At 49.2% G+C, this 14,712-nt stretch overlaps 1 protein-coding gene across 1 annotated transcript in view; it reads right to left on the bottom strand.

Moving 5' to 3' along the window:
• MYO15B (myosin XVB) overlaps nucleotides 1-14,712 on the bottom strand; it is a 44,104-nt gene that overhangs the window by 8,997 nt on the left and 20,395 nt on the right. The window contains exons 25-46 of the mRNA XM_085077762.1: nucleotides 14,092-14,149; nucleotides 12,411-12,541; nucleotides 12,214-12,309; nucleotides 10,411-10,646; nucleotides 10,149-10,327; nucleotides 9,395-9,467; nucleotides 8,782-8,988; nucleotides 8,603-8,682; nucleotides 8,330-8,427; nucleotides 8,060-8,147; nucleotides 6,645-6,746; nucleotides 6,375-6,469; nucleotides 5,564-5,776; nucleotides 4,977-5,073; nucleotides 4,560-4,748; nucleotides 4,077-4,266; nucleotides 3,877-3,964; nucleotides 3,175-3,382; nucleotides 1,610-1,725; nucleotides 1,054-1,113; nucleotides 741-816; nucleotides 128-246 (exon numbers count right to left, since the gene is read on the bottom strand). Of these exons, the coding sequence (XP_084933888.1) occupies nucleotides 128-246; nucleotides 741-816; nucleotides 1,054-1,113; nucleotides 1,610-1,725; nucleotides 3,175-3,382; nucleotides 3,877-3,964; nucleotides 4,077-4,266; nucleotides 4,560-4,748; nucleotides 4,977-5,073; nucleotides 5,564-5,776; nucleotides 6,375-6,469; nucleotides 6,645-6,746; nucleotides 8,060-8,147; nucleotides 8,330-8,427; nucleotides 8,603-8,682; nucleotides 8,782-8,988; nucleotides 9,395-9,467; nucleotides 10,149-10,327; nucleotides 10,411-10,646; nucleotides 12,214-12,309; nucleotides 12,411-12,541; nucleotides 14,092-14,149 (2,799 nt within the window). The remainder of the gene's footprint in view (nucleotides 1-127; nucleotides 247-740; nucleotides 817-1,053; nucleotides 1,114-1,609; nucleotides 1,726-3,174; nucleotides 3,383-3,876; nucleotides 3,965-4,076; nucleotides 4,267-4,559; nucleotides 4,749-4,976; nucleotides 5,074-5,563; nucleotides 5,777-6,374; nucleotides 6,470-6,644; nucleotides 6,747-8,059; nucleotides 8,148-8,329; nucleotides 8,428-8,602; nucleotides 8,683-8,781; nucleotides 8,989-9,394; nucleotides 9,468-10,148; nucleotides 10,328-10,410; nucleotides 10,647-12,213; nucleotides 12,310-12,410; nucleotides 12,542-14,091; nucleotides 14,150-14,712) is intronic.

Here is a 14,712-nt window from a genome sequence, read left to right as displayed (position 1 = left end):
GTGTCAAACCCTGCAAGGTGTTGAAGGTGCAGAATCACTGCAGTGTGGCCAGGCAGGGGGACAGAAAGAGTGAACTGGAGCCACAGCTAAAGCAAGCCCAGGGGCTGGTGAGAGAATTAAGCCTCACCTGAACTGGGAAAAGGCGGGAGAAATAGTTGGCCCAGTTATCCCGAGCAGCCACCACAATCCTCTTCTTTATCCCATCCTCCTGGATGGACTGGGCATTGTTGCCAACACGGAACTCCGCTGGGAAGGACACAAAACAGATAGCTGCTCAGAAAGACAAAGGTGGCCAAGCCTCCCTCTTCCCAGGAACTCATTCCCAGCACTTCCTCAGTGCTCACAGCACAGCAAACCACGTGCAGAGGGGGAAAGGACACCACAGGACTTGCATACACTGGTCCACTACTGGTTTCCATCCCTTTCTCCATAAAGTTCATGTCAGAGATGACAGCTGGATTTTGAAACAAATCAAAATGCTATCCTTGGGCTTCAGTTTCCTGTCCTCACAATAAGCATTTCAGAACTAGGTTTTCCTGCTCAGGAAAATTTCAGGACCATTTGGAATACACAAACATTCCCACACTGCACTCCACAAATGTGCTTTCCTGCTGCAGTGACAAACATTTCTCCTCTGCCCCAAGTCCTGTCTGAAAGGCTGGGAGGGCAGTTTCTCGTTTCAGAGCAAAAGCTGGGATGGGCAGAGGGGGAAAGGAAGGGATGATGGGGCTGTTAATTACTCAGCAGGTCTTTCATCTTGCGCTTCTCCTCCCTGGAGATCCGGAAGCAGGAGTCAGAGAAGGTGTCACGGATGATCTGCAGAGCAAGGGAACAGAGAGGCTTCCATTGCAAAGGCCACATCTGGCTGTGTTGGAGCATCTGAGGCTGTTAAACTGAGCCTCAGAGAGGAGTGAACAGGGGCTGGACTGGATGGATCTGGACAAGAGACTTGCACATCTTGTGATGCAGAAGTGAAGGCAACTTGTGCAACAGAATTATGGAGTGTTTTGTCCCCAGAGAGACAACAGCCTGGAGCCACAGCCCAGTGCTTACCTGTTCACACAGCAAGTTCAGACAGTAAGGGTGGCTGAAATTTTCTTTGGGGTAAAACACCTGCAAGAGGAGGGTAATAGTGGTGTTACACATGTTGCAGAAGTAATTTCCCAGGGATGTTTTGCAATTTGTATGCCCTGCTGGAAGAGAGGAGTGAATTCAACCCCAAGGACAGGCAGGGAAGAGACACTGAATGTGAACAGAAGGACCAAAACCTGAGTGGTGAGACCAAGGAATAAACCCTGGTCTGTTCAGCACACTCTCCAATGCTTGATTTTAAACACATTTGTACTATTTCAACAGAAAAGCACCTGACAACAATAAATTCAGTGTTAGATTTCTCAGTGCTCTACAGAGGAAGGAAAAGACATGTAGGGATACTGAAACAAAAGTGTCAGAAAGGCAGAGCAGGACTCAGATCATGACATGATTCCTTCTCCAGCTCCTGTGTCTGTGATCCCCTCACTTGTACCCTTATGTTACATTGCCTATAACCAAAAAAATCATTTTAACCAAAGATGGGATGAGCTTTCCTCCCACAGCCAAGGAGCTGCACCTCTTTGCGCAGGAAGATTTTCCAGGCAGGGTCAATGTAGGAAAAGCTGACGCTGGTGGTGAGCTTGTACAGCTGGGTCTTGATCCCTTCATCCCCTGTCACTGTCACAGCAGAGTCTGTGTGGGGAGAAAGAGCAGTGAAGATGGGCTGTGAGTGCTACAGGGTCCTTTCCACCCACCAAAGACTTGCCAGGAGAAAGGGGACAATGCCTGATTGAATATTCCTGTCAGGGACTCTCCTGAAGGTCAGTGACCAGCTCATGTGAGCACAAACCAGTAATTCCTAGCATTTCTGGTGGCATTTACACTTCCTGTGTTAGCCACAAAGTTCAGTGCTCATAACAGGCACTGGGAGCACTCAGCCTCCCATGCAAAATCCTCCCCCTGTGCCTGAGGCTGGAGGCACAGGTTCCACTTTGTCTCATTACAAAAAGGCTGCTCAAGGTTTTAAAGGGCTATAAAAGTTCTCCCTGGAGCTTGGAGGCTGCAAAGTTCTGGTACAGAGCACCCAAAACTGGCACTGGATTGTCTCTCTGCAGGTGTGTTAAAGACAGGCTGGGTCTGAAGGCAACTGTTCAAAGCTGTTGCTTTATGAGGGAGGACTCTCTTCACTGAAGCACCTCAAACTTTCAAGGTTTCAGAGTTCATAGACAAGAAATGTAGTAAATTCAGCTGTTTCTATATCCCTATTCCAAAGCATGAAGGGATTTTCCAGGCTAATCCAGTCACTTTGACTTACTTTCACAGGACTTCCTAAAGAATAATTTTTTAAGAGAAGAGGAACAAACATGGAAATTCTCTTATACCAGGGAAGCTGCTGCAGGATGGAGCCCTTCAGTGATGTGTTTGACTGACTGTTCCTTTATCCTTTATAAAATGTGATGCTGATGAGAATTTTAGACAGCTTGAAATACATTGGTATAGATATCCCAAGTATAAAATGAATTATGGCTCCAGGCTCCCATTGAAATCAGAGGCAAAACTAACACTTCCAAACTACTGCTGAGAAGCATTAGCTCTACTTTTTAAAGTGGGCAGCATCCAAATATTCTTTATGTGTCCAAGGTCTCCCAGGCTCAGTCTCCCTCTGACAAACATTCCCTTCTTCCTCTTAGGCTGATCTTAGATCTTAGCCTGTCTCTAAGATCCCTCCAGAGGTTTGTAAGGTGAAAGATCAGGCTTCCCATTCCTCCCTGGTCTGAAGTCCATCCACAAATTGCCACTTTGATAATTATGCTTCAGGCAGACAATAAAAGTATTGTGGGCTGGACCTTGATAAAGCTGTGGCCCAAAGTACATTCCTATTTTTAGCTGCATTTTTCAGAAGGGAAGAGTTAGAGCTGGGAAATGCCATGGTGACTGCTGGGCCAGGCTGGGTCTGTGACATCTCTGTGATTACTCACAGATCTGATTGCACCATCCCTGGTCTCACACAGCTCACTCAGCCTTTGCCCCACCAGCTGATGACAGGACCTGTGCCAGGACTCTCCTGGGCTGATTCCAGCCCCATCCCCATCCCCTCCCTGCTCCACTAACAAATCCCACATGGCTGAAGTCAATACTCACCCTTCCCTGTGGATTCCTGCCTGCCTTGGTCCTCAGGCATTGGTGGGGGATGAGGGGGAGCACGAGGGGCCTGGGGAGCTGGTGGGGTACCCTCTGGTTTGAAGATGGACAGGAGAGGCAACTGCTTTTCCTTGATGGAGCTGGAAGCTGAGCCTGGCTTGGGCTTGACAGGTGGAGGTGTTTTCTTCTCTTGTGGCACAGGAGATGGCTGCAAGAGAGCAAAACCATTGGAGCCAGACTTTCTCAGCATCCCTGGCACTGCTGTTCTAAGCCATCCCAGGACAGCAGCCCAGCCCTGGAGCCTTTAAACCAACACAAAATCTACAAAGAGAAGAAAATCAACCAAGCCCAGAGAACCAAGTGTTTGAGATCAAAGCCTCCAGTGTGGAAGAGGAAAAGGATGTTAACAGGCCAGGGCCTTGGTGCCAAATGTGGAGAACATGAGTTGCTCGTTTCCAGATCAGCCTTAAGCATCCCACAACAGAACTTGCTGCTCCAGAGCCTTTCCTTCAGGACCTCAGGTGACTTTACAGACTGGAACCCAGTCTAGACTGGGCAGCACCATGGTAAGAGCTCCCAGCTACCTCATAACCCAGCCAGAAATCACCTGGCTGCTGCCAGGGAGCTCCCAGCCTGCTGGAGATGGGATGCACAGGCTGTCCCTGCTGAGCTCTTAGGGTGACCAGAGAGCAAAGAACTCACTGATCGAGGTGAAGGGCTCATCATTCCCAGCTTGGCCAGAGCCTCATTTTTGGGGTCGTTCTTCTTTATAAATGGCTTGGGTACTCTCCTGCAAGGGAACAGGGAACAGCATTATGGGCTTTGCCACAATGGAGCCCCATGGCAGAGCTGATAGAGACCCCCACATCCCCCCTGCCCCCAGGGGAATCCCACACCCTCACCTGACAGGCTCGAAGGGCTGGGGCTCAGGGGCTGGTCTGCTCTGGTACATTTTGATGATGTTCCCAATCTCATGGCTCGGTGGAGGACGTGACTCAGGGCCTGAAGGCTTCACTACAGGCGGCTCCTTCTTCACTTTTGGAATCTCCTTTTTGGGCTTTGGCTCAGCAGGTGGCAGAGGGGTAGCAGGAGCTATTGGGGTGACAGCTTTAATCAGCAGGGCAGAAAAGACACAGGAGAAATCCCTTTATCTCATTTGAGGTTCCCTTTCTTTCCCTCTGAGGCTGACTGGCCATGGCCTTCCAACTGCCTTGCTTTGGGATCCAACTTCCCAAAGCTCAGATATTCCTCTTTCTCATCTCCTGTCAACATGCAGACTCCCAGAAAAGCCAGACCCTTTCCTCCTCTGCCTAAATCCTGGTCTGATGTTCCTGGAAAGTTCATGCTTGTCAACCTGCCTGGATCACCACTGCACAGCATCTTACCCGGCTCTGGTTTAGGGACAGGCTTCACTTCTTTCCTCTTCTCCTGCTCCTCTTTCTTCTTCCTCTCCTGCTCCTCTTTCTTCTTCCTCTCCTGCTCCTCTTCCTCCTCTTCCTCCTCTGGCTGGGGTTTTGCTGGAGGAGTCCAGGTTTTTCTAGGCCTGACTTTCTTCACTCGGATGTGTTGCTCTCCTGCATAGAAAGGGAGACTTGTTCAAGTCAAACCCAAAATCTGGCACTGGTGGCACAGATCCCACTCTTGCCTCAGTCAGCAAAAACCTGTTTTTTAGAGGGGAAGGAGAATATGGCAGTCACAAGCCCAAAGATTTCTAGAACTGGCCACAGAACCTGGGTGTGCCAGGGAGCCTGCAGAGCAAGGTGTTATGATGAGTGGAATTCCCAAAAAATGCAGACACTCACCCATCTTCTGGAAATACTCTCTCTTCTGCTGGAAGGTTTCCCGAGGATAGTCATCATCCTCACTGCTGGAGAACTCCTCTTCCACGTAGTCATAATCCTGCAGGCAGTGCACAGCTTGTTCAGTTGGCATCAGCCAGAAGGACCTCTGCAGTGCCCTTCAGCTCAGGGGTGATTTTGTCTCAAAAAGTTCTGATCTAGAACCTCTCCCCATCCAAGAGAGATGTCCCAGTAGATCAGTTTCTAACACAATAAATCCTCAGCCAAGCCCAGAGAAGGGGGGGGTTATGTTAGAGGCCCAACACAGCTTGCTGGAAGAACTCAGAGTAATTAATTGCCCTGTGGAAGAATTCAGCACAACTGGAAATGGATTGGCCAACCCTGCAGCCAAACCTCCACAGAGCAAATGCCACCCAAGCTTTGATCCTTAAAGACTCAGCAAGCAGAGTTTGGAAGGTCTCAGTATCATCAGTTAAGCACAAACCTCTGTTCTCCTCTCTGCCAAACCACAGCCACTCGGGGAGGGAAGCAGAGCAAACACCAAACATGAAATTCAAACCAAATCCCCCACAGCTGTTTGTTTCTCATACCATTTCTTTTGCCTTGGCTGGTGGCTCTGGAGACCTTGGTGGTTTGGCCTGGCTGTTGAGAGGCTTTTTGGGTTTTGGGGCAGTGGCTGGGGGTGAGACTCGTGGTGGGCTTGAGACTCTTAGCCTGGAGTTCTCAAGAGCCTTTTGCAACTTCTGCTGCTCCTGCTGCTGCTGCTGGGAGAGGCTTATGGCTTGAAGGGTCATCTGCTGGGCCTGGGGGGAAAGAATTGCCATGTCCATGAGCTCTAGGCCACACAAACCCAGCCATCAGTCACATTCTGTCCTGGATTTTCACTGGTAATAACAAAACATCCACATAGGGCGCTGCAAATTTCCCAGTGTGTGGACAAGGCATGCCTGGGGAATCTTCTCCCACCTGGCCAAGGATGCAGAACTCCTAAAACCATCCCAAAGAGGACTCCTAAAACCACCCTGAAGGCTCTGCAGCCAGCCTGGGACTGCCATGCACTCACAGGGCTTTGCACAGAAAGCAGAACTCTGCAGACCTGCATCTCTAGCAAATCCCAGCTTAAAACCCCCTGGGAATTACAGGTAAATCTCCTCAGGGCCTGCTCCTGTCCCTGCTGCTCATTCAGTGATGGTGCCACGGTGTCCCCATGGACACAGAAGGGCAAAAAGAGAGGTCCTAGTTCTGTAGCCTCAAATAATCCCCCCTTTAGGGAGTTCAGCCCAGCATAGGAGCACAGAGTGACACTGAACAGGCCCAGGGCAGGAGGGCAGCTGGACATCCCCTCCAAGGCACAAACACCACAGTGTGGTTCTTCCCCACCTCCTGGCCCCTTCCACTCACCATGAGCATGGCTTGCTGGTTGATGAAGGCTTGTTGCTGTGCAGCCAGCTGGCTGGGATCTACAGCTGGAACCACAGGCTGGGGCATCACCACGGCTGGGGGAGACAATACAGACATCTGCAAGATCCTGCAGGTGATCATTCCCCACACAGCCTGAGCATCAACCTGCAGTGTTCACTGAGCCCCTCCCTGACACTGAAATGCACAGGTTCCACTGACACCCTTCCTCCCATCCCCTTCCCTCTACAGTGACTGAAACACTGCTCCTACCTGGCATAGGTGCAACCCCACCAGCCCCTGCCATCACGGGCATGGCTGCTGGCATCCCCATCACGGGCTGGTAAACTGGTGCTTGAGTCATTCCAGGGAAGCCTAGAGGCAAAAAGCCAAGTTCACAGTGCTTTTGGAGAATGCCAGGTGAGAATATCCTGAGCAACCCCACTCCTGGTGCTCTCCACACACACCAACCACAGCAGGACACAGCAAAACTCAGGTGGAAAAAGGAAAGCTGAGAAAAATGTGTGGCCTGCCAGACTCTGTTTCTGCAACCTGTCTTGGTACACCACCATCCTTCATGATTAAGCTTATAAATAATTCCTGCCTGTTCATGATTACAGAGGAGGGTTTCTCTTGAGATGGGCAAACATCTCTGGGGCTGGGACTGTCACATCCACTTTGGTCTCTTTGCAGCAGGAGGCAAGGCTAGATGAAGAACAAGCCCTGGCCTGGATGGCATTGTGTGTCATGTGAAGGAGCTGTGGGGAGAAAGGAATTCCTCTATTTTCAGTAGTCAAGTCCCACATGGGGTCACAAACAAACCCCACTGAGAGCAAAGCCAGCAGAGCAAGGGGTGTGGGGGTCAGACTCAGCTGGGAGGAGTCAGCACAAGTCTGCTGAATCATGATGTCCTCACCAGTGAGAATGGCCCTGGAATGCCACCATACCCCTCACTCATCTAAGAAGCCACATAAGTGACAAACTGGCTTCAGACAGTGATCTATAACAAGGCTTGTCATGTCCCAGAGCCTCTCCAACAGCCAGAAATAGTCCCAGTGTCAGGAGTGACTGAACTGGACATTCCCCACCTTTCTGAGGCTCCAGGGTGTGTTGTTACCCATGCAGATCTGTCAGTGCCATCAATACATTGGTGTTTGACTCCACCCTGCTGCAAATGCTGGAGTCTTTGCTCCACAGAAACAAGGAAGATTAAAGAAACCAAACACACAAACCAGAACCTCTTCAGGGTTCAGACTTACTAACCCAAGGAATAGCTACAGATGATGGGAAGTTCTGTGAGGAAGTAATAAGAAAGATTAAAACCACCCCTGATAAAGGCACCAATTGTTCTGTGAAAGCACAGGGTGAGTAGAAGGTGAACACGTGAATTACAAATATTTGTCTAGGGAAGAGGTGGCCTGGGTCAGGAACAAGCTACCTGCTGCCTTGACCCCAAGACCAGCTCAAAAGAGAAATTCAAAGCACAACAAAGTAGTTCCCTTATCTAACACCTTCCCCAAAGCATCTCTCATCTGGGAGTGAGGAGTGCAACCTGTGCTAAAGCCCTGTGCTGTTCAGGAACCAGCTCAGCTCATGCAATAATTGGCATTTAAGGGGCTCCCTGACTTGTGCTCAGTGAAGGTCATGTGGTCCCAGATGTTCCCTGCTGTCCCCATGCCCTTACAGACCTGTGGAAGGAAGGATTCCTCTCTGTGAGGGTCCAATCTTCCCACCTCCTTTCATGCGTGTGGTGAGAGTCTCCCTGTTCTCCATATCCTGCATCAAAAAAACCCCCAAACAGTGATCTGAGCTCAGAGAGACAGAATTCCCAGATGGAGAGAAATCCAAGGGCATGTCTGAGCTGAGCAGGGGCACTGAATAGGCAGGGAAAAGCTTGAAGGACTCACAGGGACAGGAGAGCTGCAGAGAGAAGGCAGGAGGGAACATCAGGGACTTACAGATAGTCTGGAACTCTGATGCAGCACAGGGCTGAAGAGGTCATCCACATAGTGATCCAGGCCCACAGGGGTCCTCAGGTCATCTCTAAACCTGGAATCTGGGAGCAGAGAGGAGTCTGGTGACATGGCAGTCAAGAAACTTTCCCTTGCCCCAGTCCCTATTAGTCACATTCAGAGTGGAGCTCCACAAGAATCCCTGATTCCCCCTCTGCTCTGATTCCCTGGCTGGGGCCCATCTGGCCCTTCTCAGTGTCATCCTGGGCTAAAACTCACCTGGCTGGGGACCAATGAGTTCTGGAGGCAGGCTGGGCGGGGGGAAGGCAGGGGCCTGGATCCCTGGAGCAGGAGGGATCCTGTGCAAAAGGAAAAGGAGATGAGCACCAGAGTGCTGAAAGCTGAGCCCCTGGGTGCCAGGGCCACAAGCAGTGGGGCAGGAGGAGTAGGTGGCTCACATATCCAGGTCAGAGGACTGGAGGATGCTCCTGTCCCTTTCTGGAGCGATGGGGTACTTGGTGGAGGGCTGGGAGGAGCTGCTGAAGTTGCTGGTCTCCTCCATCTCTCCAATGAGGTCCAGCACGAAGTCACAGCCCAGCAGGTCCTGCCATGTGTTGCCAGTGAGCATGGAGACTGACCACCCTCGAGTCTTCTTGTCACAGCCCCTGGGAGAGGAAAGGTGTATAGGTAGGGAGAGAAAGGGTGAGGAAGGAAAACGTTACATTTAGTTTCTTCTTGCCTTGTCTATCCTGGCTTAAGTCCTTCAGATTTAGGGTGTGAATCAACTATTCAATGCCTAGGGTCAGGAAAAAAATTAGAATCACTCAAGTTCTGTCCTTTATTTTCCTTTTTTCTCTGAAGCTGCTCTCACAGACCACACCAAGGATTCCTCTGTTCCTAAAAAAGCTCTGTTTTTGCACATGGACAGAAGGGTGAAGAAAGGAGTACAGGCTGGAGTGAGTAAGAGTGACTGACCGTGTAAATTCCAGCCTGCAGACCTGACCAGTCTGACCCTTAGAGCTGGTGACAGCCTCTCCCACCCCCCAGACCTTCTCCCATCCTCTGGCACACCTTGCACTCAGGATCCAGGCTGCATACTGCTCCCCAGTCATCCAGGACTCCACCTCAGCTGAGATCTTCTCCTCTAGCACAGAGAGCCAAGTCAGCACCCCCAGCCTCCCCAGCAGGACCCAAAGCAACCCCAGCATTCCACAGGACACAGGCAGAGCCCAGCTGGAAAGCCTCACACACTCCTGAGCAGGGCCACAGGAGGGCTGAAAGCTCATGGAGGGCTCCACATGGACACATTCACATCCCAAATATCTGTTTGATGGCACAGGCTAGCATTGCCAGCATGGCAGGTGAAAAGCCTCACAGTGTCCTGGTTTGCCTGGACCATGACAAGGAGCCAGAGCAGGGATGTTCTGTGTTCAGTTCACAGCTGCTGGTTGCTCAAGAGGCAGCTTAAGGCAATATTTGAGAAGGGAGAAGGGCAGAAAGTCCCTGTGACAAATTCCTGCTGCATGGGCTGTGCTGTAATGGATAACAGGAGGACCAGCCCCATAGAGATGCACAGCCAGAACAACCCTCTGAGGAAAAGGGTCCAAACCCAGAAGAATCTCATCCCTCAGCCTGAGCAGCAGGGCCCACCAGGCCCAGACTTTGCAAGTTTTGGGTCTAGATTCAGACCCCCATGGACGTGCCAGTATATGGTGTTCTGATCCCTCTTTACTTAGTTGAGGAAATTTTTCCCCAAATGCTGATTTCCACACTGGAAAAGTCCTTGTAGACTAAAAGACAGCGGGAGGGCAGAAGATTGAGTTACCATTAAAGGTGTGAACATCCAGCACCATCTTCCCTCTCCTCTGGTTTGCTGTCCACTCCAGCTGGGTGGGAGGGTAAGCCCTGCAGGGCTCAGGCTCTGTCTCTGTGCACTGAGCTGCTGTCAGGATCTTGCGCTGGCACACAGCACTGTAGCCCTCCATGCCATAGTCTGACACAAACCTAGGGAAAGGCAACTCCATTTAGCACCCTGCTCAGCCCTCTTCACCCCAGTGCACACCTGGCTTGCTCTTTTCTCCTCTTACTTCAGCAGTGGCTTCTCCAGTGCTGGGGAAGGGCCAAAGCAGCTCAGCAAAGTGGCCATCAGGACCCAACCTCGCTGGCTGTGCTCCATGTCTGGGTTCCTCCAGGTCTGGGCAACCACCTGGCTGAAGATTTCGTTGCGCAGAGCTGCATCTCTCAGTCCTCTCCCAGCAATGTAGTTGCCCAGGAGCACCTCCTGCCAGCCTTGGAGGCTCTTGTCACCAATGAACCGCAAAATCTGGAAGCATCCAGGGGGAAAAAGAGAGAGCTGGAGTTGTAACCCTCTGGCCCAAACTGTCCCAAGATGTTGTGTTTGTGAGCCTGAGTAGCCAAAACTCAGACTGTGGTCTGTCCTCAGGTTTTTGTGCACCAAAGTGCTGGAGAATTTGGGAGGCAACGTTTATAGAGATTGGATCCTGACTAAAAGTCAGTGTGACTTCAGTCTCTTCTCAGTTATGACTCAGAATTTGGTCTAGGGAAAAATATTTCCCCTTGGGCAGGGCTCAGACACAGAAGTAAATTACCACAGGATATTTGCTTCTGAGCCCACTGAGTGTTTAAAAGCCTTTGGTGCAGTTAATATTATACCAAGCAGTGTGGGATGTGGTGTCTCAATACACTCCCTGAAGATATGATTCAGCTTCTTGGCTATGCATATCGATGTCTTCAATGTTTTTTAGTTTGTATTTCTCACCCTTAGGTTCAGAATGGTTTCTTTCATCCTCTACACTTCAATATGTCATTAATTTTTTTTTCTAAAATGGACAGCTTTGGAAAGAACATTTAAGAATCACAACACTTCTAAAAACAGTTAATGGCACCAAGCATATCAGAGATTCACTGAGAAAAACAGGGGATGGTGATTATTTAGTTCTCATGGAATTCTTTGTAGTAAATCCCTACTTCATTAGCAACAGAGAAAAACTGCCTTTGATCTTTAGAAAAATAATAGTATTCTGCTTAAACACAATCCTATTCACAGGATTTTGTTGAATATTATGCTCTTCTATAATTGGGATCACGAGGACAAAACAAAAGACTGTTTTTAGGTATTAACTTCCTTAATGGGCTTATTTTAATTCTATGTAATTCCCAAAAAGATTACCAGACTTACTCAGAAAGTATCTGAGGATTCATTCTATTTTCAAACAGTTCCATATTACCATTTTAAAGAAGAAATACAAAGAAATGTACATTTCATATCCACAGAGCTGAAATGACACTGTCCGCTTCACACAAACACTACAGAGGGAGGGTGTGGTTCCAGGTGTCATTTTCCTGATGACAAAGTCCCTGCCCTTTTCCAGCTCTTATGCAACAGTTCACTGTTCCCCGTTGGGCACTGAGACATCTGCGAGCCCCAGATGCAATCAAGATATTTACTATAAACCACATCATGGAAAAGATCTGGGTTAAACAAAACTTGTCATGACTGAGAGATGAGTAAGTGGTTGAGAAGACAGACTTCCCTTATCTTTGCTACTGAGTCTGGAATATTGGAATATTAGAGTTTAGCAGTCTGATGCCTGTATGTCCTGCCAAATTCTGAGGCTCCATCACCAGACAATTCACTTTGATCCCAGTGGTCTGTGGCTGGTCTGTGCCTCTCCAAGAACACAGCAACCCTAAGGGGCTGTGTGTGATCTCTGCCAAGCTGCTTCAGGGCCTGGAAGGAGCAATTTATTCTCCTTTTCCAGCCATCCATGTACTGTAAAAACAGCATCCACCACCAGCATCTTGTATAAAGGCACCAAAACATTGCCTGTGCCCACCTGCTCTTCAGCAAGGTCAGGAACATCTCTTACCAGTTTGTTGATCTCGAGTGCACTCTCCTGGTGTTCAGCATCCAGCTGGGTTAAGGGGTGCTGCAGAGGCTGACCAGGGGCAGGGAAATCTGGTTTCTACAAAGAAACAGGAGGACAGAAATATTTACTCCTGGTGTTGCTAGAATTTGTGTGTCTGCCCACAGGGGAAGCAGTGAAGATATAAAAAGAGTTCCCACCTGGAAGTGTGATTTGACGAAGGAGGAGAAGGGGTAGCTGTTGATGGTGGGTGGGAGGGAAAGGTCATCCTTGACCTTGACTTCTGGGGGCTGTGTCTCAGTTATCTGGTTGGCCTGTGCTTGGTGTCGACCTGCAAGGGAAGGAGGTCTGGGCTGGTGGCAGAACACCAACAGCTCACACAGCAGCTCCTGGCTGACCTGCACCTCACCCTGCCCCAGCTCCTGAACCAGCTCCAGGGACAGCCAGCCCAGCCCTGCTGCCTCAAACCCCTCAGCAGGCACAGCCTCACCTCCCCGAGACCACAAAGACTCTCTTCAGGAGGAGATATTACAGCTCTGATCTTTCAGACTCCTCTCCCCAGGGAGCACCTGGGGATTCAAGCCTGTTCTGCAGCTGTCCTGCCATTCACACGGCAGGAAATGCTGACAACTGCTCAGTCAACAAGGAAATGAGAGGTCTCTGTAATGAGGGATTTATCATGGATGAGAGAGGAGCAAACATCACTAAGTGAAGGGATTTCTCAATGCACACAGCTCCTGTGCATTCCTCTATCTGCAAACCAACGTGTCCCCTGGTGCTCTCCATCCTCCCTGCTCACATCCCATTCCCATTCCCAGCAGTTTCACTGTTCCCTGAGCTCCTCAGGCTTCCATTGCTCACTAGACCAGCTGATAGTCCCTGGAGGGCTGTGCCATGAAATGTGAGCTATTTGGGGATCCAGCAGAGTCTGCTCCAATTCACAGCACTCTTCTGCCTGATTGTCTCCCTTACTGTCCCCAGAGAAGACCACAGGCACTGCTGGCTTCAGGTTTGACACCATGCAGACACAGAGAGGCAAATCCTGCCTCAGCCTATTTGCAGCTTAAATATTCACATTGCACAGAGAGCTACAGAGGAAACACAGCTGCAAAAAATGCTCAACATCAGGTCAACAGCTTGTGAAATTATTGCAGTTAGTGGCATTTTGGTGATTTGAAAACTAATTGGTGCATCCCTAAGTTGATAAATTAACAAATACTCAGCTTGTTATATTGCTGCATCCTTAAGTTATGATACTATTATATCCTTGGACTGATAAATTGTTATATCCCAAGTTATTACACTGTTCCATGATCAAGTTGTTACCCTATTTCTCCCTCCTTCTATTTTAAAATTCCTTTTGAGGAAGTAATTTTTAATGAAACCTAAAAAATATTTCTTTGAAATCGCCAAAATTGTTGTTTTCTTCACCTCCAGTTTCTTTAAAGATTTTTGAGTAGGTAAAAGATGGGTTTAAGTTCTTCTACCCCAGATACTCATCTCTGCCAGAGACCTGGGCTCATTGAGCAATTTGCTGTCACATAACTTTGACCAAAGAGTTTTACACCATCACTGCCGTCAGTTCTACCAGCTCAGCTCATAAAAAGAGCTGAAAAATTGACAAAAATACTGATTTTTAAGCTGGTGTGCTGCCCTGTAGCCCAAGTTTCTTTTCCTCCCTGCCGTGTCAGGAAACAACATGCACAGTACCATTTGCCTTGATCATATTTACACTGCAATGACAATAAATCACATCCAACCCAGTGAGAGGCAGAGGGAGAATGAACACATTCATTGATATAAACAAGGAAATACACAGTGAAACAGTGCAGGAAATACACAATGATGCAGGAAAAGGAGGGAAAGAGGGGAATTTCTTACCTTCAACAAAGTGCAGGAGGGCTGCGAGTTCTGCAGGGATCTCCAGCAGCCCCACGTCCTGGAGAGAGGAACAAATCAGTCACTGGCTGCCAGCAGAGCAACCACATCAACACCCTGAGCTGGGACTGGGTGAAACTGCCTTGGGAAAGCTCCCAGGACAGGGATGGAGCATCTGAGCCAAAGCAGTAACTTGTGCCTCCACAGTGTTCAGAACCCTTGCAAACAGGGAGGTATTGCATGAGCACAGCTGTGTGACATGGGCCAGCCAAGGAGGGAAAGGTGGTTTATTTAGAAAACTCCTAAATAAAAAAAATCGACTGCCACAGAGAGAATGACAGGCAAGTTGCCTTTTTTTGACTTATCCCTCATTCCTAACAAGTCTGGCATATTGCACAGTAGAGTTCCAGCTGAAAGGTAAGAGCTCTTTCCTCTTGTACCTTTTCCTGACATTTTCCTTTTTATTTTTCAGTATCCAAAAGGGCTGCAGCATAAAAAGAGAGCTGATCCTGATCTCTGATGTGTGTTGAAGGTTCCTGAGGAAGCTCTTATCTGTATCTGGGTAACCCAGATGAGAATCTGGCTAATGAGACTTGATTTTTCACTGGTTTGCACCTTGCACTG

The sequence above is a fragment of the Lichenostomus cassidix genome, chromosome 18 (genome assembly GCF_008360975.1).
Source record: "Lichenostomus cassidix isolate B80296 chromosome 18, HeHo_3.0, whole genome shotgun sequence".
NCBI classification, from domain to species: Eukaryota; Metazoa; Chordata; class Aves; order Passeriformes; family Meliphagidae; genus Lichenostomus; species Lichenostomus cassidix.
Note: the sequence above shows the minus strand (reverse complement) of the source record. Positions and strands in the feature narration are given on the sequence as shown.